The 22,369-nt window shown below is 55.4% G+C and overlaps 2 protein-coding genes across 2 annotated transcripts in view; both read right to left on the reverse strand.

The window, feature by feature from the left end:
* The window catches only part of LOC147086596 (ubiquilin-4-like), a 47,090-nt gene extending 46,211 nt beyond the window's left edge, over positions 1-879 (reverse strand). The window contains exon 1 of the mRNA XM_085978279.1: positions 871-879. Within this exon, the coding sequence (XP_085834405.1) occupies positions 871-879 (9 nt within the window). The remainder of the gene's footprint in view (positions 1-870) is intronic.
* A 5-nt stretch (positions 880-884) lies between these two features.
* The window catches only part of LOC147086597 (aminopeptidase Ey-like), a 55,685-nt gene continuing 34,200 nt past the window's right edge, over positions 885-22,369 (reverse strand). Inside the window, exons 8-13 of the mRNA XM_085978280.1 lie at positions 22,220-22,285; positions 22,072-22,137; positions 16,089-16,264; positions 6,499-6,575; positions 3,970-4,106; positions 885-944 (exon numbers count right to left, since the gene is read on the reverse strand). Coding sequence (XP_085834406.1) covers positions 885-944; positions 3,970-4,106; positions 6,499-6,575; positions 16,089-16,264; positions 22,072-22,137; positions 22,220-22,285 — 582 coding nt within the window. The remainder of the gene's footprint in view (positions 945-3,969; positions 4,107-6,498; positions 6,576-16,088; positions 16,265-22,071; positions 22,138-22,219; positions 22,286-22,369) is intronic.

A 22,369-nucleotide genomic window follows, 5' to 3' on the forward strand; every position in this document is an offset into this window, starting at 1 on the left:
GGGAGCGCCGCACTGTTGGATACAGTGTAAAGCTCCCTCTACACTGTCCCATCAAACACTCCCCGCGCAGGTACAACATGGGTTAGATACAGAGTAAAGCTCCCTCTGCACTGTCTCATCAAACGCTCCGAGGGCAGGTACAGCACGAGTTAGATACAGAGTAAAGCTCCCTCTACACTGTCCCATCACACACTCCCAGAGCAGGTACAGCACGGGGTTAGATACAGAGTAAAGCTCCCTCTGCACTGTCTCATCAAACGCTCCCAGGGCAGGTACAGCACGGGTTAGAGACAAAGTAAAGCTCCCTCTACACTGTCCCATCAAACACTCCCAGGGCAGGTACAGCACGGGTTAGATACAGAGTAAAGCTCCCTCTACACTGTCCCATCAAACACTCCCAGGGCAGGTACAGCACGGGTTAGATACAGAGTAAAGCTCCCTCTACACTGTCCCATCAAACACTCCCAGGGCAGGTACAGCACGGGTTAGATACAGAGTAAAGCTCCCTCTACACCGTCCCATCAATGTGCCTCATGTTTAGTGAAAACCACTGACATTTCTGCTTCATTCCCCAGCTGCCCTGTGGTGTTTGCTGAACGAGGTCCCCAATTTTGTGCCATTTTCGGGCTGGTTCTATTCGGTGGACCTGTGTCCGGATCAAGGTTCAGATTATCCGCACCTCATTCACTGGGCACCCTCACAACCAACAGAGAGAGGAAACTCTCCTCCTATCGGGCGGGACGGATAGAAAGCCAGGCCCTAGGACAGTGTCCACGGCCCTGTGCCACCCAGCTCAGCTGGTATGGGTTCGTGCTGTGTGGAAAATCCCCACGGACCCGGGAGTTGCTCGCGTGCCAAGGCCCAGCCCACCTTTCCCATCACTCCTACCGTGCAAGGCAGAAGGCATCGTCGATGAGTTGGGCCCGGTTTATCACTGGAATGGCCTGTTGGGAAGAAGAGAATTCAAACTGAAGATTTAGTGGAGAACTCCTGATATCCCACAGGTAGGCCTCACAGGACAGGCTTGGATAGTAGGCCGCACTGAGGAGAGACTGGTGCTGAGAGGGAGGGAGAGTGGGTGGGAGAGAGAGAGAGGGAGGGAGGGAGAGAGGGAGGGAGGAGTGAGGGAGAGAGTGAGGGAGGGGGAGAGAGGGAGGGAGGGAGGGGGAGAGAGAGGGAGGGGGAGAGAGAGGGAGGGGGAGAGAGAGGGAGGGAGGGGGGAGAGAGAGGGAGGGAGGGGGGGAGAGAGGGAGGGAGGGAGGGGGAGAGAGGGAGGGAGAGAGGGCATCGGGGGAGAGAGGGAGGGGGCGGGAGAGAGGGAGGGGGAGGGAGAGAGGGGGGAGGGAGAGAGGGGGAGGGAGGGAGGGAGGGGGTTAGGGAGAGAGAGAGAGAGGGTGCCGGGGGAGAGAGGGAGGGGGCGGGAGTGAGGGGGCAGGGAGAGAGGGAGGGGGAGAGAGGGGGCGGGAGCGAGCGGGGAGGGAGGGGGAGAGGGAGGGAGGGAGAGAGAGAGAGGGTGGGAGGAAGGTGGAGAGAGGGACGGAGAGGGGGCGCCGAGGGAGCGAGGGAGGGGGAGAGAGGGAGGGGGAGAGAGGGGGCGGGAGAGAGGGGGCGGGAGGGAGGGGGGAGAGAGGGCGAGGGGGAGAGAGGAGGATAGAGTGAGAGGGAGAGAGCAAGAGGGAGACAGAGGGAAAGAGAGGGAGGGAGAGAAAGATGGAGAGAAAGTGGGCTTAACTATAGACTGGTGCTGAGAGGGAGGGATAGGGAGAGAGGCAGAAAGGGAGCCAGAGAGAGGGATGGAGGGAGGGAGAGAGAGAGAGAGGGGGGGGGAGAGAGAGAGAGAGGAAATTGGAAAGGGAGGGAAAGGAAGAGAGAGGGAGAGAAGGAGAGGGGGAGAGCGGTAGAGCAGGCCTCACGATAGAGTGGGTCAGAGTCTATGTTCAGCGATGTAACGATTCCGTATTAATTTACCATTTTTCTTCTTTAGTCTCATTGCCCTCGGGTGTGAAGGGCCGAAGCATCGGCCTGCACTGTCCTGACACAGCCACGAGGAGCTCCCTGAGACAGTCCTGGGGATGGGGGGCGGCGGGGGGGGGGATGGGGGGTTGGGGGGGGGATGTCCCCAGAGGATCTCCTGGGTCACTGCTGTCTGTGGAGACCCAGAGCAGAAGGTCTGCAGTCCCCCAGCCCCAGACGGAGACATCTCCTCAGCCCAGCCCACCTGGCGGAGACCCCCAGAGCTGAGAGAATCTTCCTGCAGAGGCGGGGGGGGGCATCGCAGCTTCAGCAGGGGGACCGGGCCAGCTCCCCCCACATGTCCCTGGAAGCTGCAGTGATGCCTCAGTGGGGAGACGGACCAGCGGGGCTTCGATCTCTGGCCAGTGCTGCTCTCAGCTCAGGGGTAATCCGGGGGCACTGGCACTGGCCTCAGTACCCTGGCTTAATCAGGTCAGGGGTCGCGCGACTCTCCTGACTTTTAACCAATACCTTTTGCTAGAATGTGCATCTGTGTGTGTGTGAGTGTGAGAGTCAGTGAGTGTGTATGTGTGTGTGAGTCAGTGAGTGTGTTTTGTGTGAGTGTGTGTGAATGTGTGTGTGATGTGTGAGTGTAAGTGAGTGTGTGAGTGTGTGTGTGTGTGAGTGTGAGAGAGTGTGTGTGAGTGTGTGTGAGAGAGCGTGTGAGTGTGTGTGTGAGAGTGTGGGTGTGTGTGAGTGTGTGTGAGAGTGTGTGTGTGAGAGTGTGAGTGTGTGAGAGAGAGTGTGTGTGAGAGAGAGTGTGTGTGTGCGTGTGTGTGTGTGTGAGTGTGTGAGAGAGCGTGTGTGTGTGAGAGTGTGTGTGTGAGTGTGAGAGTGTGTGTGTGAGAGTGTGTGTGTGAGTGTGAGAGTGTGTGTGTGAGTGTGAGAGTGTGTGTGTCAGTGTGAGTATGATTGTGTGTCTATGTGTGAGAGAGCATGTGTGTGTGAGTGTGTGTGTGAGTGTGTGTGAGAGAGCATGTGTGTGAGTGTGTGTGAGTGTGTGTGAGAGAGCGTGTGAGTGAGTGTGTGAGAGAGTGTGTGTGAGAGTGTGTGTATGTGAGAGTGTGCGTGTGTGAGAGTGTGCGTGTGTGAGTGTGTGAGAGTGTGCGTGTGTGAGTGTGCGTGATTGTGAGAGTGTGTGAGTGTGAGTGTGTGTGTCTGTGTGTGAGAGAGTGAGTGTGTGTGTGAGTGTGTGTGAGAGGTTGTGTGTGTGTGTGAGAGTGTGCGTGTGCATGTGTGTGTGTGAGTGAGTGTGAGTGTGTGTGTGTGCGAGGGTGTGCATGTGTGTGTGAGAGAGTGTTTGTGAGTGTGTGTGAGAGATTGTGTGTGAGAGTGTGGATGTGTGAGTGTGTGGGTGTGGAATGTGTGAGTATGAGAGTGTGTGAGAGTGAGTGAGTGTGAGTGTGTGTGAATGAGTGTTTGAGTGAGTGTGAGTGAGTGTGCGTGAGGGTGTGAGTGCGTGTGAGTGAGCGTGAGTGAGTGAGTGAGAGTGTGAGTGAGTGTGTGAGTGTGTGTGTGTGTGAGTGTGTGTGAGTGAGAGTGTGAGTGAGTGTGAGTGAGTGTGTGTGTGAGTGAGTGTGTGAGTGACTGAGTGAGTGAATGAGTGTGAGTGTGGACATCGGGTGAGGAGGGTCTCGGGATCAGCGGTGCTGCCTCCTCTGGTCAGAGAGGGCGCTGACACTCACTGGCCCACAGATTAAACAAATGGCCAACAAGGCGAGGTAGTGGAGGACGATCCAATCCCGTGGACCGTTCCCCCAATGAACTCCAGCACCTCCTGGATTGGAGGGACGGCGGAGACAATAAATCAAATACCCGAGTATGTTACCCCTGACCACCCCAAACCTCCGACCCCCTACCCTTGATCCTCGCGACCACCCCGGCACTCCGGCCCCCGCGCGGTCCTGACGCTCCGACCCCCCGACCCCCTGACCCATAGTCGGATCACCTACTCACATCTCGGTTCCTCATCAGTAGGATCAGCAGTTTGTCCCAGTTCTCGTCGTCGTAGTTAACCCTGAAAATGCCAACGGCGTTGATGTTTGCTAAAATCCAGGTCTGATCGCTCAGCTTCATCTCGCCCACGATCACCTCTGGGGAAAATGTCAAACAGAGAGTCAGCAAAGAAGATCAGTCTGTTTGTTAGCTCGGGTTAGATACAGAGTAAAGCTCCCTCTACACTGCCCCATCAAACACTCCCAGGGCAGGTACAGCACGGGTTAGATACAGAGTAAAGCTCCCTCTACACTGTCCCATCAAACACTCCCAGTGCAGGTACAGCACGGGTTAGATACAGAGTAAAGCTCTCTCTACACTGTCCCATCAAACACTCCCAGGGCAGGTACAGCACAGGTTAGATACAGAGTAAAGCTCCCTCTACACTGTCCCATCAAACACTCCCAGGGCAGGTACAGCACGAGTTAGATACAGAGTAAAGCTCCCACTACACTGTCCCATCAAACACTCCCAGGGCAGGTACAGCACTAGTTAGATACAGAGTAAAGCTCCCTCTACACTGTCCCACCAAACACTCCCAGGGCAGGTACAGCACGGGTTAGATACATAGTAAAGCTCCCTCGACACTGTCCCATCAAACACTCCCAGGGCAGGTACAGCACGGGTTAGATACAGAGTAAAGCTCCCTCTACACTGTCCCATCAAACACTCCCAGGGCAGGTACAGCATGGGTTAGATACAGAGTAAAGCTCCCTCTACACTGTCCCATCAAACACTCCCAGGGCAGGTACAGCACGGGTTAGATACAGAGTAAAGCTCCCTCTACACTGTCCCATCAAACACTCCCAGGGCAGGTACAGCACGGGTTAGATACAGAGTAAAGCACCCTCTACACTGTCCCATCAAACACTCCCAGGGCAGGTACAGCATGGGTTAGATACAGAGTAAAGCTCCCTCTACACTGTCCCATCAAACACTCCCAGGGCAGGTACAGCACGGGTTAGATACAGAGTAAAGCTCCCTCTACACTGTCCCATCAAACACTCCCAGGGCAGGTACAGCACGGGTTAGATACAGAGTAAAGCACCCTCTACACTGTCCCATCAAACACTCCCAGGGCAGGTACAGCATGGGTTAGATACAGAGTAAAGCTCCCTCTACACTGTCCCATCAAACACTCCCAGGGCAGGTACAGCATGGGTTAGATACAGAGTAAAGCTCCCTCTACACTGTCCCATCAAACATTCCCAGGGCAGGTACAGCACGGGGTTAGATACAGAGTAAAGCTTCCTCTACACTGTCCCATCAAACACTCCCAGGGCAGGTACAGCACGGGTTAGATACAGAGTAAAGCTCCCTCTGCACTGTCCCATCAAACACTCCCAGGGCAGGTACAGCACGGGTTAGATACAGAGTAAAGCTCCCTCTACACTGTCCCATCAAACACTCCCAGGGCAGGTACAGCACGGGTTAGATACAGAGTAAAGCTCCCTCTACACTGTCCCATCAAACACTCCCAGGGCAGGTACAGCACGGGGTTAGATACAGAGTAAAGCTCCCTCTACACTGTCCCATCAAACACTCCCAGGGCAGGTACAGCATGGGTTCGATACAGAGTAAAGCTCCCTCTACACTGTCCCATCAAACACTCCCAGGGCAGGTACAGCACGGGTTAGATACAGAGTAAAGCTCCCTCTACACTGTCCCATCAAACACTCCCAGGGCAGGTACAGCACGGGTTAGATACAGAGTAAAGCACCCTCTACACTGTCCCATCAAACACTCCCAGGGCAGGTACAGCATGGGTTAGATACAGAGTAAAGCTCCCTCTACACTGTCCCATCAAACACTCCCAGGGCAGGTACAGCACGGGTTAGATACAGAGTAAAGCTCCCTCTACACTGTCCCATCAAACACTCCCAGGGCAGGTACAGCACGGGTTAGATACAGAGTAAAGCTCCCTCTACACTGTCCCATCAAACACTCCCAGGGCAGGTACAGCACGGGTTAGATACAGAGTAAAGCTCCCTCTACACTGTCCCATCAAACACTCCCAGGGCAGGTACAGCACGGGTTAGATACAGAGTAAAGCTCCCTCTACACTGTCCCATCAAACACTCCCAGGGCAGGTACAGCACGGGTTAGATACAGAGTAAAGCTCCCTCTACACTGTCCCATCAAACACTCCCAGGGCAGGTACAGCATGGGTTAGATACAGAGTAAAGCTCCCTCTACACTGTCCCATCAAACACTCCCAGGGCAGGTACAGCACGGGTTAGATACAGAGTAAAGCTCCCTCTACACTGTCCCATCAAACACTCCCAGGGCAGGTACAGCATGGGTTAGATACAGAGTAAAGCTCCGCTCCTTCCTTCGAGAGCATGAGCGCATTTACCAGGCAGATACTGGGAGAGGTTCTGTTTCTTGTATGCAGGGGCAGGTGAAAGTAGTTCTGCCAGAAAAATTATCCATCGCAAAGAAGCCCTTGCTTTCAGTGGGAAAACTGTGGGGATAAGAATTCTTCCGTACCCTTGGTTTTATTGATCCAGACTGTGTTCTGAATACTGCTGTTCTTCTGCCAGGTCACAGGAATGTACCATCTATACCTGAGGAAAGAGACACATTCACGGAGTCAGTCCTCGTGTCCAGGCCACGTTCATACGAACATAAGAAATAGGAGCAGGAGTCGGCCATTCGGCCCCTCGAGCCTGCTCCGCCATTCAATGAGATCGTGGCTGATCTTCTGCCTCAACTCCATTCACTGGCCCTATCGCCATATCCCTCGATGCCCTTACTGGTCAGAAATCTATCGCCTTCTGTTTTGAATATACCCAATGACTGAGCCTCCACAGCCCTCTGGGGTAGAGAATTCCAAAGATTCACCGCCCTCTGTGTGAAGAAATTTCTTCTCATCTCAGTCCTGAATGGCCGACCCTTTATCCTGAGGCTGTGACCCCTGGTTCTAGACTCCCCAGCCAAGGGAAACATTCTCCCAGCATCCACCCTATCAAGCCCTGTAATAATTTTGTATGCTTCAATGAGATCCCCTCTCATTCTTCTGAATTCAAGAGAATACAGGCCTAGTTTACTCAATCTCTTCCCATACGACAGTCCCGCCATCCCAGGAATCAATCTCGTGAACCTTTGCTGCACTCCCTCTATGGCAAGTATATCCTTCCTTAGGTAAGGAGACCAGAACTGTACACAGTGCTCCAGGTGTGGTCTCACCAAGGCCCTATATAATTGGAGTAAGACTTCTTTACTCCTGTACTCAAATCCTCTTGTGATGAATGTTCAACCCACATTACAGGAGTTTAATATTTCCGAACAGATCCTTTTCTCTCAACAGCTCCTCGCTCTCTACAAAGCCCAGGTCCATCCAAGACCCAAACTCTGCTCACACATCTGGGCAACAGTTCTCCTGCCCTCCTACAATACGTTCTAGTTTTTAAAATGTTGTTCTTGGGACGTGGTGACACTGCATTCATTGGACATCACAACAACATCAACAACTTGCATTTATATAGCGCCTTTAACGTAGTAAAACGTCCCAAGGCACTTCACAGGAGCGATTATCAGACAAAATTCGACACCGAGCCACATAAGGAGATATTAGGACAGGTGACCAAAAGCTTCGGTCAAAGAGGTCGGTTTTAAGGAGCGTCTTAAAGGAGGAGAGAGAGGTGGAGAGGTTTCGGGAGGGAATTCCAGAGCTCGGGGCCCAGGCGGCTGAAGGCACGGCTGCCAATGGTGGAGCGATGGAAATCGGGGGATGCTCAAGAGGCCAGAATTGGAGCAGCGCAGAGATCTCGGGGGGTTGTGGGGCTGGAGGAGGTTACAGAGATAGGGAGAGGGAGCGAGGAGGCCATGGAGGGGATTTGAACACAAGGATGAGAATTTTGAAATCGAGGCGTTGCTTAACTGGAAGCCAATGTAGGTCAGCGAGCACAGGGGGTGATGGGTGAACGGGACTCGGTGCGAGTTAGGACACGGGGCAGCAGAGTTTTGGATGACTTCAAGTTGACGTAGGGTGGAATGTGGTGGAATAGTCAAGTCTAGAGGTGACAAAGGAATGGATGAAGGTTTCAGCAGTGGATGAGCTGAGGCGAGGGCGGAGACGGTCATACATCATAGTGCCAGCTGTGGCTCAGTGGGTAGCACACTCGCCTCTGAGTCAGAAGAATGTGGGTTCATCGACCCACTCCAGAGACTTGGGCCCATAAAGCTAGGCTGACACTCCAGCGCAGTGCTGAGGGAGTGCTGCACTGTCGGAGGTGCCGTCTTTCGGATCAGACTTTAAACTGAGGCCCCGTCTGCCCTCTCGGGTGGACGTAAAAGATCCCGCGGCCACTGACGTAAGAAAACTATTGGTCTAAGCGTTAAACAAAGCTTTAGTCAACTATTTTACAACATGGAGGTCTAGTTGTGTCCTTCACTAGTTCCTGTTAAGAATGTCCTGCGCAAGCTGGGCCCGTGCCCGAGTAGTTATACTCTCCCTGGACAGCGCCACCCGCAGGCTGCTCTGAATTATTTCATAAGACTTTCTTTCATGAATGACTGATTCAAGTCAGCCACTATTGGAAGAAGAGCAGGGGGAGTTCTCCCCGGTGTCCTGGGGCCAATATTTATCCCTCAATCAACATCACTAAAAAAACAGATGATCTGGACATTATCACACTGCTGTTTGTGGGAGCTTGCTGTGAGCAAATTGGCTGCCGCGTTTCCCACATTACAACAGTGACACCACTTCAAAAGTACTTCACTGGCTGTAAAGCACTTTGAGATGTCCGGTGGTCGTGAAAGGCGCTGGAGAAATGCAAGTCTTTCTTTACTCTTGATGACCTCCCTTAACCTTCCCAGTGCAAAAACCCCAAACTCCTCAAGTCTCTCTGCCTCACTGTGAGCCCCTCGTACCTGACAGAATCCCAGTGCGTCTACACTGTGACTTTTCTATCCCTTTTATGTCGCCCGTGACCCAGTGTGTCGCAATCTCTCTCGCCTCTGAGTCAGAAGGTTGTGGGTTCAAGCCCCTGCTCCAGGCACTTGAGCCCATAATCCAGGCTGACACTCCCAGTGCACGACTGAGGGAGCACCGCACTGTCGGAGGGGCAGTACTGAGGGAGCGCCGCGCTGTCGGAGGGGCAGTACTGAGGGAGCGCCGCACAGTCGGAGGGGCAGTACTGAGGGAGCGCCGCACTGTCGGAGGTGCAGTACTGAGGGAGCGCCGCGGTGTCGGAGGGCCAGTACTGAGGGAGCGCCGCACTGTGGGAGGGGCAGTACTGAGGGAGCGCCGCACAGTCGGAGGGGCAGTACTGAGGGAGCGCCGCACTGTCGGAGCGGCAGTACTGAGGGAGTGCCGCAGTGTCGGAGGGCCAGTACTGAGGGAGCGCCGCACTGTGGGAGGGGCAGTACTGAGGGAGCGCCGCACTGTCGGAGGTGCAGTACTGAGGGAGTGCCGCAGTGTCGGAGGGCCAGTACTGAGGGAGCGCCGCACTGTCGGAGCGGCAGTACTGAGGGAGTGCCGCAGTGTCGGAGGGCCAGTACTGAGGGAGCGCCGCACTGTGGGAGGGGCAGTACTGAGGGAGCGCCGCACTGTCGGAGGTGCAGTACTGAGGGAGTGCCGCAGTGTCGGAGGGCCAGTACTGAGGGAGCGCCGCACTGTTGGAGGGGCAGTACTGAGGGAGCGCCGCACTGTCGGAGGGGCAGTACTGAGGGAGCGCCGCACTGTCGGAGGGGCAGTACTGAGGGAGCGCCGCACTGTCGGAGGGGCAGTACTGAGGGAGCGCCGCACTGTCCGAGGGGCAGTACTGAGGGAGCGCCGCACTGTCGGAGGGGCAGTTCTGAGGGAGCGCCGCACTGTCGGAGGGGCAGTACTGAGGGAGCGCCGCACTGTCGGAGGTGGGGTACTGAGGGAGCGCAGCACTGTTGGAGGGGCAGTACTGAGGGAGTGCCGCACTGTCAGAGGAGCGGTACTGAGGGAGCGCCGCACTGTCGGAGGGGCAGTACTGATGGAGTGCTGCACTGTCGGAGGGGCGGTACTGAGGGAGTGCTGCACTGTCGGAGGGGCGGTACTGAGGGAGTGCTGCACTGTCGGAGGGGCGGTACTGAGGGAGCGCCGCACAGTCGTGGGGGGGGGGGGTTACTGAGGGAGCGCCGCACTGTCAGAGGGGCAGTACTGAGGGAGCGCCGCACTGTCGGAGGGGGGGTACTGAGGGAGTGCCGCACTGTCAGAGGAGCGGTACTGAGGGAGCGCCGCACTGTCGGAGGGGTGGTACTGAGGGAGCGCCGCACTGTCAGAGGGGCAGTACTGAGGGAGCGTCGCACTGTCAGAGGGGCAGTACTGTGGGAGCGCCGCACAGTCGGCCGGGGGGGGGGGGTTACTGAGGGAGCGCTGCACTGTCGGAGTGGCAGTACTGAGGGAGTGCTGCACTGTCGGAGGGGCAGTACTGAGGGAATGCTGCACTGTCAGAGGAGCGGTACTGAGGGAGCGCCGCACTGTCGGAGGGGCAGTACTGATGGAGTGCTGCACTGTCGGAGGGCAGTACTGAGGGAATGCTGCACTGTCCGAGGGGCAGTACTGAGGGAGCGCCGGACAGTCGGAGGGGTGGTACTGATGGAGCGCCGCACTGTCAGAGGGGCAGTACTGCGGGAGCGCCACACTGTCAGAGGAGCGGTACTGAGGGAGCGCCGCACTGTCGGAGGGGCCGGACTGAGGGAGCGCCGCACTGTCAGAGGGGCAGTACTGCGGGAGCGCCACACTGTCAGAGGAGCGGTACTGAGGGAGCGCCGCACTGTCGGAGGGGCCGGACTGAGGGAGCGCCGCACTGTCAGAGGGGCAGTACTGCGGGAGCGCCACACTGTCAGAGGAGCGGTACTGAGGGAGCGCCGCACTGTCGGAGGGGCGGGACTGAGGGAGCGCCGCACTGTCGGAGTGGCGGTATTGAGGGAGTGCCACACTGTCGGAGGGGCAGTACTGAGCGAGTGCCGCATGGTCAGAGCAGCGGTACTGAGGGAGCTCTGCACTGTCAGAGGGGCAGTACTGAGGGAGCACCGCACTGTCGGAGGGGCATTACTGAGGGAGCGCACACTGCCGGAGGGGCAGTACTGAGGGAGCGCTGCATTGTTGGAGGCGCAGTACTGAGGGAGCGCCGCACCGTCGGAGTGGCAGTACTGAGGGAGCGCCGCACTGTCGGAGGGGCAGTACTGAGGGAGCGCTGCACTGTCGGAGGGGCAGTACTGAGAGAGCGCTGCACTGTCTGAGGGGCAGTACAGAGGGAGGGCCACACTGTCGATGGGGCAGTTCTGAGGGAGCGCCGCACAGTCGGGGGAGAAGCACTGAGGGAGCACCGCACTGTCGGAGGGGCGGTACTGAGGGAGCGCCGGACAGTCGGATGGGCGGTACTGAGGGAGCGTCGCACTGTCAGAGGGGCAGTACTGAGGGAAACCTGCACTGTTGCAGGGGCAGTACTGAGGGATCGCCGCATTGTCGGAGTGGCAGTACCGAGGGAGTGCCGCACTGTCGGAAGGGCAGTACTGATGGAGCGCCTCACTGTCGGAGGGGCAGTACTGCGGGAGCGCCGCACTGTCGGAGGGGCAGTACTGAGGGCGAGCTGCACTGTCGGAGGGGCAGTACTGAGGGAGCGCCGCACTGTCGGAAGGGCAGTACTGAGGGAGTGCCGCACTGTCAGAGCAGCGGTACTGAGGGAGCTCCGCACTGTTGGAGGGGCAGTAGTGAGGGAGAGCTGCACTGTCGGAGGGGTGGTACTGAGGGAGCGCCGCACTGTCAGAGGGGCGGTACTGAGGGAGCGCCACACTGTCGGAGGGGCAGTACTGAGGGAGCGCCGCACTGTCGGAGGGGCGGTACTGAGGGAGCGCCGCACTGTCGGAGGGGCAGTACTGAGGGAGCGCCGCACTGTCGGAGGGGCGGTACTGAGGGAGCGCCGCACTGTCGGAGGAACAGCACTGAGGGAGTGCCGCACTGTCAGAGGGGCAGCACTGAGGGAGCGCCGCGCTGTCAGAGGGGCAGTACTGAGAGAGCGCCGCACTGTCGGAGGGGCAGTACTGAGGGAGCGTCGCACTGTCGGAGGGGCAGTACTGAGGGAGTGCCGCACTGTCAGAGGCTCAGTTTAACGTCTCATCCGAAAGACGGCAACTCTGACAGTGCAGCTCTCCCTCAGTACGGCCCCTCCAACAGTGCGGTGCTCCCTCAGTACTGCCTCTCCGACAGTGCGGCGCTCCCTCAGTACTGCCTCTCTGACAGTGCGGCGCTCCCTCGGTACTGCCCCTCTGACAGTGCGGCTCTTCCTCAGTACTGCCCCTCCGACAGTGCGACGCTCCCTCAGTACTGCCCCTCCGACAGTGCGGCGCTCCCTCAGTACTGCCCCTCCGACAGTATGGCGCTCCCTCGGTACTGCCCCTCCGACAGTGCGGCGCTCCCTCAGTACTGCCCCTACGACAGTGCGGCGCTCCCTCAGAACTGCCCCTCCGACAGTGCGGCGCTCCCTCAGTACTGCCCCTCCGACAGTGCAGCGCTCCCTCAGTACTGCCCCTCCGACAGTGCGGCGCTCCCTCAGTACTGCCCCTCCGACAGTGCGGCGCTCCCTCAGTACTGCCCCTCCGACAGTGCGGCGCTCCCTCAGTACTGCCCCGCCGACAGTGCGGCGCTCCCTCAGTACTGCCCCTCCGACAGTGCGGCGCTCCCTCAGTCCCGCCCCTCCGACAGTGTGGCGCTCCCTCAGTACTGCCCGTCCTACAGTGCGACGCTCCCTCAGTATGGCCCCTCCGACAGTGCAGCGCTCCCTCAGTACCGCCCCTGCTACAGTGCGGCGCTCCCTCAGTATGGCCCCTCCGACAGTGCGACGTTCCCTCAGTACTGCCCTTCCGACAGTGCGGCGATCCCTCAGCATTGCCCCTCCGACAGTGCGACGCTCCCTCAGTACTGCCCTTCCGACAGTGCGGCGATCCCTCAGCATTGCCCCTCCGACAGTGCAGCGCTCCCTCAGTACTGCCCCTCCGACAGTGCGGCGCTCCCTCAGTCCCGCCCCTCCGACAGTGCGGTGCTCCCTCAGTACCACCCCTCCGACAGTGCGGCGCTCCCTCAGTACTGCCCCTCCGACAGTGCGGTGCTCCCTCAGTACCACCCCTCCGACAGTGCGGTGCTCCCTCAGTACCGCCCCTCCGACAGTGCGGCGCTCCCTCAGTACCACCCCTCCGACAGTGCGGTGCTCCCTCAGTCCCGCCCCTCCGACAGTGCGGTGCTCCCTCAGTACCACCCCTCCGACAGTGCGGTGCTCCCTCAGTACCGCCCCTCCGACAGTGCGGCGCTCCCTCAGTACCACCCCTCCGACAGTGCGGTGCTCCCTCAGTCCCGCCCCTCCGACAGTGCGGTGCTCCCTCAGTCCCGCCCCTCCGACAGTGCGGTGCTCCCTCAGTACTGCCCCTCCGACAGTGCAGCGCTCCCTCAGTCCCGCCCCTCCGACAGTGCGGTGCTCCCTCAGTCCCGCCCCTCCGACAGTGCGGCCCTCCCTCAGTACTGCCCCTCCGACAGTGCGGCCCTCCCTCAGTACTGCCCCTCCGACAGTGCGGTGCTCCCTCAGTCCCGCCCCTCCGACAGTGCGGCGCTCCCTCAGTACTGCCCCTCCGACAGTGCGCTGCTCCCTCAGTACAGGCACTGGGAGTGTCGGCCTGGATTAAAGGCTCAAGTCTCTGGAGTGGGACTCAAACCCACGACCATCTGACTCAGAGCAGAGAGTGCTGCCCAGTCAGCCACTGGAGACAAGTTCAAAGTACAAGTTCTCTTTTCCTTTGTTGTTACCACAGGCCTGTCGTCAAAGCTAGGACCTTCTGGTCTGGTGGGTCAGTTCGGCTGTCGATGGGATGATGTCTTTACCAACTAGGCCAATAGGGGGAGTTCGTGAGACAGATTCCCCAATCTCTCTCAGTGAGTGAGTTTGGTGGTCTGAATCATTTCTAAAGAAAACACTCAGTGCTTTTTATACTAAACGATCTCTCATTTATCTACCCATAGACTCTCACAGCACAGAAGGAGGCCATTGGGCCCATCGTGCCTGTGCCGGCTCTTTGAAAGAGCTCTCCAATTAGTCCCACTCCCCCCCCTGCTCTTTCCCCACAACCCTGAAAATTTTCCCCTTCAAGTATTTCTCCAATTCCCTTTTGAAAGTCACTATTGAATCTGCTTCCACCGCCCTTTCAGGCAGCGCGTTCCAGATCACAACAACTCGCTGCGTAAAAAACATTCTCCTCATCTCCCCCTCTGGTTCATTTACCATAGAAACATAGAAACACAGAAGATAGGAGCAGGAGGAGGGCATTCGGCCCCTCGAGCCTGCTCCGCCATTCAATGCGATCATGGCTGATCATCCAAATTCAGTACCCTGTCCCTGCCTTCTCCCCATATCCCTTGATCCCTTTAGCCTCAAGAAATATATCCAACTCCTTCTTGAATATATTTAATGAATTGGCCTCTGTTTAAATCTTCAATCTGTGCCCTCTGGTTACCGACCCTCCTGCCACTGGAAGCAGTTTCTCCGTATTTACTCGATCGATTCCCAATACTAGACGGGGGCATGAGAGAAAAGGGAACAGAAAGATTGGCTGAAAGTCTGAGCTGAGGTAGATGGAATGGCAGGAGACTCGTATGGTGTTTAAACACCAGCACCGACTCATTGGGCCGAATGGCCTGTTCCTGTGCTGTATATGCCATGTAATCATTTTGAACGCATCTATTAAATCTCCCCTTAACCTTCTCTGCTCCAAGGAGAAGAACCCCAGCTTCTCCAGACTCTCCACGTAACTGAAGTCCCTCATCCCTGGAACCATTCTAATAAATCTCCCCTTAACCTTCTCTGCTCTAAGGAACACAAATCCCAGCTTCTCCAGTCTCTCCACGTAACTGAAGTCCCTCATCCCTGGAACCATTCTAGTAAATCTCCCCTTAACCTTCTCTGCTCCAAGGAGAACAATCCCAGCTTCTCCAGTCTCTCCTCGTAACTGAAGTCTCTCATCCCCCGTATCGTTCTGGTAAATCTCCTCTGCAACCTTCTCTGCTCCAAGGAGAACAATCCCAGCTTCTCCAGTCTCTCCACATCACTGAAGTCCCTCATCCCCAATACCGTTCTGGTCAATCTCCTCTGTAACCTTCTCTGCTCCAAGGAGAACAATCCCAGCTTCTCCAGTCTCTCCATGTAACTGAAGTCCCTCATTCCTGGTACCGTTCTGGTAAATCTCCCCTTAACCTTCTCTACTCCAAGGAGAACAACCCCAACTTCTCCAGTCTCCACGTTTCTGCGGTCCCTCATCCCCGGTACCATTCTAGTAAATCTCCGCTTAACCTTCTCTACTCCAAGGAGAACAACCCCAGCTTCTCCAGTCTCTCCACATTTCTGAAGTCCCTCATCCCCAATACCATCTGGTAAATCTCCTCTGCAATCTTCTCTGCTCCAAGGAACACAAACCCCAGCTTCTCCAGTCTCTCCACGTTTCTGAAGTCCCTCATCCCTGGTACCATTCTCGTAAATCTCCCCATAACCTTCTCTGCTCCAAGGAGAACAACCTCAGCTTCTCCAGTCTCTCCACATCACTGAAGTCCCTCATCCCTGGTACCATTCTGGTAAATCTCCCCTTAACCTTCTCTGCTCCAAGGAGAACAACCCCAGCTTCTCCAGTCTCTCCACGTTTCTGAAGTCCCTCATCCCTGGTACCATTCTCGTAAATCTCCCCTTAACCTTCTCTGCTCCGAGGAGAACAACCCCAGCTTCTCCAGTCTCTCCACATCACTGAAGTCCCTCATCCCTGGTACCATTCTCGTAAATCTCCCCTTAACCTTCTCTGCTCCAAGGAGAACAACCCCAGCTTCTCCAGTCTCTCCACATCACTGAAGTCCCTCATCCCCGGTACCATTCTGGTAAATCTCCTCTGCAACCTTCTCTGCTCCGAGGAGAACAACCCCAGCTTCTCCAGTCTCTCCACGTTTCTGAAGTCCCTCATCCCTGGTACCATTCTGGTAAATCTCCTCTGCAACCTTCTCTGCTCCAAGGAGAACCTTAGATCAGTGGGCTTCCCTGTCAATGCTCCTGTCCCTGGTTGCCACTTCTGCTCACCCAAATCTTGAGGTTCTGGTCACTTTGGCGGTGCTGTCCAGAAGGAAGTGCTTCTGCGTGACGAGGCCAGAGGTGGTGTTGATGGTGACCACAGGGTAGCCCATCTGCAAGGTCCAGGTGTCCAGGATGGACTTCAGGTTGCTGGGCAGCTTCACCGTTGATTGGTTGTTCACAGCCTGCACACGGGAAAAGGAGGGAGACAACTTAGACGAGGTGAAGATACAGCTCGACTTCAAACCCCTTGTCCTCAAATCCCTCCATCATCTCCCTTCACCCTCTCTCGGCGACCTTCTCCAGTTACACGTCCCCAAAGCGTGCCTTCCACTCCTGACTATCTCCAATCCACCCACACCGCCATCTCCACATTCTCCTCTTTGACCTGTACCTCCCTCCTCAGTCCCAAAGCCCTCTTTTCAAGGGATATGGAGCCAAGGCAAGTAACTGGAGTTGATCAGCCATGATCTAATTGAACGGTGGAACAGGCCCGAGGGGCCAAATGGCCTCCTCCTGTTCCTAATGTCCTTTGGCTCAGCCTCTTCCCTCTGTCACTCCCTTACCTACAGCTCAGTGACCACTGCTTTCACTGTCGAGCACCAGGGACATTCTGTTAGTCCCAATGCCCGGTATAAAGGAGAGCGGCCATTGCCACTCACTAAGAGGGTCTGAATGAGGCTGGTGTACAAAATGGAGAAGAGTTTCCATAAGATCGCCAAGAACTAGATACCCACCAATGCTAGCCCAACAGTGATTGGACAGATCCCAGCTAGCCCACCAGTGATTGGACAGATGCTCAGCTAGCCCACCAGTGATTGGACAGATGCCCAGCTAGCCCACCAATGATTGGACAGATCCCCAGCCAGCCCACCAGTGATTGGACAATGCCCAGCCTGCACACCAGCGATTGGACAGATTCCCCAGACAGCCCACCAGTGATTGGACAGTTCCCCAGCCAGCCCACAAGTGATTGGACAGATGCCCAGCTAGCCCACCAGTGATTGGACAGATGCCCAGCTAGCCCACCAGTGATTGTACAGATCCAATGTTAGCCCACCAGTGATTGGACAGACCCCCAGCTAGCCCACCAGTGATTGGACAGATGCCCAGCTAGCCCAGCTAGCCCACCAGCGATTGGACAGATGCCCAGCTAGCCCACCAGTGATTGGACAGATGCCCAGCTAGCCCACCAGCGATTGGACAGATGCCCAGCCAGCTCACAAGTGATTGGACAGATTCCCAGCCTGCCCACCAGCGATTGGACAGATGCCCAGCTAGCCCACCATTGATTGGACAGCTCCCCAGCTAGCCCACCAGTAATTGGACAGATTCCCAGCCTGCACACCAGCGATTGGACAGATTCCCCAGACAGCCCACCATTGATCCTCTTTTGGTAAGACAGCCCACCATTGATTGGACAGATGCCCAGCTAGCCCACCAGTGATTGGACAGATGTTCAGCTAGCCCACCAGTGATTGGACAGATCCAAAGCCAGCCCACCAGTGATTGGACAGATTCCCCAGCCAGCCCACCAGTGATTGGACAGATCCCCAGCTAGCCCACCAGTGATTGGACAGATCCCCAGCTAGCCCACCAGCGATTGGACAGACCACCAGCTAGCCCACCAGTGATTGGACAGATTTCCAGCCTGCACACCAGCGATTGGACAGATTCCCCAGACAGCCCACCATTGATTGGACAGATGCCCAGCTAGCCCACCAGTGATTGGACAGATGCTCAGCTAGCCCACCAGTGATTGGACAGAGCCAAAGCCAGCCCACCAGTGATTGGACAGATTCCCCAGCCAGCCCACCAGTGATTGGACAGATTCCCCAGACAGCCCACCATTGATTGGACAGATTCCCTAGCTAGCCCACCAACGATTGGACAGATGCTCAGCTAGCCCACCAGTGATTGGACAGATGCTCAGCTAGCCCACCAGTGATTGGACAGATGCTCAGCCAGCCCACCAGTGATTGGATACACTTCCAGCTCGTAATGAGCGTGCGCCCCCTGCCTGCCATCTTGGAGGCTTAGGTGCCCATTTCATGCAGTAAAAGGAACAGAGCGCCATCAAATTTCTGTGCCTTGGTGTCTCTGCGCCTCCACTTTTAAACAAAGAAGGCCTACCTGAATCTAATTATCGCACCAAATGTTGAAAGTACTTCAAATCACAGAATGACATGCCACAGAAGGAGGCCATTCGGCCCATCGTGCCTGTGCCGGCTCTTTGAAAGAGCTCTCCAACTAGTCCCACTCCCGCCTGCTCTTTCCCCACAGCCCTTCATATATTTCCCCTTCCAGTATTTCTCCAATTCCCCTTTTGAAAGTCACTATTGAATCTGCTTCCACCGCCCTTTCAGGCAGCGCGTTCCAGATCACAACAACTCGCTGCGTAAAAAACATTCTCCTCATCTCCCCCTCTGGTTCTTTTGCAAATTATCTTAAATCTGTGTCCTCTGATTACCGACCCTCCTGCCACTGGAAACAGTTTCTCCCGATCTACTCGATCAAAACCCCTCATGATTTTGAACGCCTCGATTAAATCTCCCCTTAACCTTCTCTGCTCTAAGGAGAACAATCCCAGCTTCTCCAGACTCTCCACAATAACTGAAGTCCCTCATCCCTGGTACCATTCCGATCAATCTCCTCCGCACTGCTCTCCAAGGCCTGGGCGCCCTTCCCAAAGCGCGGAGCCCCAGAATTGAACCAGATATTCTCACTGTGGACTCTCTGGCATCCCGAGAGTCTGGTGCCCCCAATACTGGACGCCCAACTAGATTGGGAGCCTCCGGGTACAAGGCTGTCCAAGGCCCAGCTTTGGGCCTCTCGCTCACTTAGAACCTACCCTCTGTGCTCGAGAAGCTCAGAGCTGGGTCCTGTGCTGTTTGTAGTGTACATTAATGATTTAGATATGAATGTAGGAGGTATGATCAGTAAGTTCGCAGATGACACGAAAATTGGTGGGGTGGTAAATAGCGAGGAGGGAAGCCTCAGGCTACAGGACGATATACAGGAAACTTTCGATTAATCGGCCCCTAAATAACCGGAAATGTCGGTTAACCGACAAAATTCAGGAGTCGGTTTCAGCTAACTTTTATAACTTTTATTACTTGCACAGCAACAAATTGAGGAAGGCAAGGGTTTGGCTGCAGCTGTTGCTAAGCTACAGAGACGCTTGCAACTTCTGGATGTTGTTCTGAAGCTGTTACTAAGCAACAGGGTTTGTTGCTTCATACGGAGCTCTAAGGTCCGTATCTTTCACTATAGCGTTCGGTTATCCGGAATTGTTGCTGAACCGGCACCACGTCGGTCCCGCCCGTGCTGGATACCAGAAAGTTTCCTGTAGACGGGATGGTTAGATGGGCAGAACAGTGGCAAATGGAATTTAACCCTGAAAAGTGTGAGGTGATGCATTTTGGGAGGACTAACAAGGCAAGGGAATACACAATGAATGGTAGGATCCTAGGAAGGACAGAGGATCAGATGGACCTTGGTGTGCCTGTACATAGATCCCTGAAGGCAGCAGGACAGGTAGATAAGGTGGTTAAAAAGGCATATGGGATACTTGCCTTCATTAGCCGAGGCATAGAATATAAGAGCAGGGAGGTTATGATGGAGCTGTACAAAACGCTAGTTAGGCCACAGCTGGCGTACTGTGTGCAGTTCTGGTCGCCACACTATAGGAAGGATGTGATTGCATTGGAGAGGGTGCAGAGGAGATTCACCAGGATGTTACCTGGGCTGGAGCGCTTCAGTTATGAAGAGAGACTGGACAGGCTGGGGTTGTTTTCCTTAGAGCAGAGAAGGCTGAGGGGGGACCTGATTGAGGTGTACAAAATTATGAGGGGCATAGATAGGGTAGATAGAAAGGAACTTTTCCCCTTAGTACAGGGGTCAATAACCAGGGGGCATAGTTTCACGGTAAGGGGGCAGGAGGTTTCGAGGGGATTTGAGGAAAAACTTTTTCACCCAGAGGGTGGTTGGAATCTGGAACTCACTGCCTGAAAGGGTGGTAGAGGCAGGAACCCTCAACATTCAAGAAGCATTTAGATGAGCACTTGAAACACCATAGCATACAAGGCTACGGACCAAGTGCTGGAAAATGGGATTAGAATAGACAGGGCTTGATGGCCGGCGCGGACACGACGGGCCGAAGGGCCTCTTTCTGTGCTGTATAATTCGATGGGCTCGATTTTCCAAGCCCTAAGGAGGCGGGTTTGGAGGCGGGAGTGGTGGGAAAATTGCAGAATCGGGGGGCAGGAACCCTTCCCGCCCCCAACCCGCCTCCGTGCCAATGTCCCAGGAGGAGGATACCCGACCTGTGCTGGGAGCCGCCTCCCTGAGGCGGGAAGGGGATTAGTGCCAATTAACTGCCTGTTAACAGGTACTTAACAGGCAGTTTTTTACCTAATCCCTATTTTTATTCCTGAAGTGTGGGCTGTCCGACGGCTCCGAACCACGCCAAGTTAGCGAGGCGGACCGTCGGTCTGCAGGGGTTGGAGGGGTCGAGATGTCCGTTGTTCAGGTGAGTGATGGGTGCATGTGTGCAGAGGTAAGTGTGTGAGGTAAGTGTAAAGTGTTTTAATAAGTTTTACTTACCGTTACTTTCTCCTGCAGGCTTCCCTCCTTCAGTTCTCGGGAGTCCCTCAGTTCACTGGCACAGAAAGCAGAATGGCCGCTGAACTGTCAAAAGCTGCAGCCTCTGCTTTCTGGTCTGGAGAGATCTCTAACTGAGTCTGAGTAGAAGGACTCAAGTTAGAAGTCAGATTGTCAGTGTTTGACAGCTTCACAGAGCTGTCCAACGCTGATTTTTCATCTGTCAAAAGCTCTTGACAGATGAACCGTCAATCGCTGACGTCACCAGTAACCAGGTGTCCCTTAATTGGCCAACTGAGCCCGCTGGGCGGGCTTAACAAGGTCAATCAAGGGAAAGTAGCGTGGGTTGGCCACAAGTCAATGGAGGTGGGACTACACAAAGCTGGGTGGGCGTGTGTGCTGTGAGGAGGATGCCAAGAAACTCCAATATGATTTGGACAGGTTGGGTGATTGGGCAGATGCATGGCAGATGCAGTATAATGTGGATAAATGTGAGGTTATCCACTTTGGTGGCAAAAACAGGAAGGCAGATTATTATCTGAATGGCAATAGATTGGGAGCAGGGGAAGTGCAACGAGACCTGGGTGTCCTTGTGCACCAGTCGCTGAAGGTAAGCATGCAGGTGCAGCAGGCAGTTAAGAAGGCAAATGGTATATTGGCCTTCGTAGCGAGAGGGTTTGAGTACAGGAACAAGGATGTCTTGCTGCAGTTGTACAGGGCCTTGGTGAGACCACACCTTGAGTATTGTGTGCAGTTTTGGTCGCCTTATCTGAGGAAGGATGTTCTTGCCATGGAGGGAGTGCAGCGAAGATTCACCAGACTGATACCTGGGCTGGCAGGAATGACGTATGAGGAGAGATTGGGTCGATTGGGCTTATACTCGCTGGAATTTAGAAGAATAAGAGGGGATCTCATTGAAACTTATAAAATTCTAACAGGACTGGACAGACTAAATGCAGGAAGGATGTTCCCGATGGCGGGGGAGTCCAGAACCAGGGGTCACAGTCTAAGGATAAGGGGTAAGCCATTTAGGACAGAGATGAGGAGGAATTTCTTCACCCAGAGAGTGGTGAACCTGTGGAATTCTCTACCACAGAAGGCAGTTGAGGCCAATTCATTAAATATATTCAAGAAGGAGTTAGATATATTTCTTAAGGCTAAAGGGATCAAGGGATATGGGGAGAAGGCAGGGCCAGGGTACTGAATTTGGATGATCAGCCATGATCTCATTGAATGGTGGAGCAGGCTCGAGGGGCCGAATGGCCTACTCCTGATCCTATCTTCTATGTTTCTATGTTTACAACCCGACAAGTGAGAGTCCCGCCTCCACAAGCTCCCCATTGACAAAATCGAGCCCTATAACTCCAAGCTCACGCAAGGTTGTGCTTACCTTTTGTAGATGTGCGCGAAGGTCAGCGTAGGTGACTGTCTTGTAGCTGAATGCCTTCAGGTAGCTCTGTAAGAGTGTGACGGGTTAAGTCAGCGGCAGCGAGGCTCGGGAGAAACAGACACAATCAAATCGGCACTTTTCCTCTTACCAAGAGTCCTTGCAGCAACACCTTCTCGGACAGAAAGTTGGAGACCATTCGGAGAACTGACGCACCCTGTCGGATAGGACGTAGGATATCAGGTGGAGGCTCAGGCAGCTGGTAGACGAGAGACGCAAGGGGGCTATGGGGGAGGGAAGC

The sequence above is a fragment of the Somniosus microcephalus genome, unplaced genomic scaffold (genome assembly GCF_052327205.1).
Source record: "Somniosus microcephalus isolate GS21.2 unplaced genomic scaffold, FLI_Smic_1.0 unresolved_chr7, whole genome shotgun sequence".
Lineage (NCBI taxonomy): Eukaryota > Metazoa > Chordata > Chondrichthyes > Squaliformes > Somniosidae > Somniosus > Somniosus microcephalus.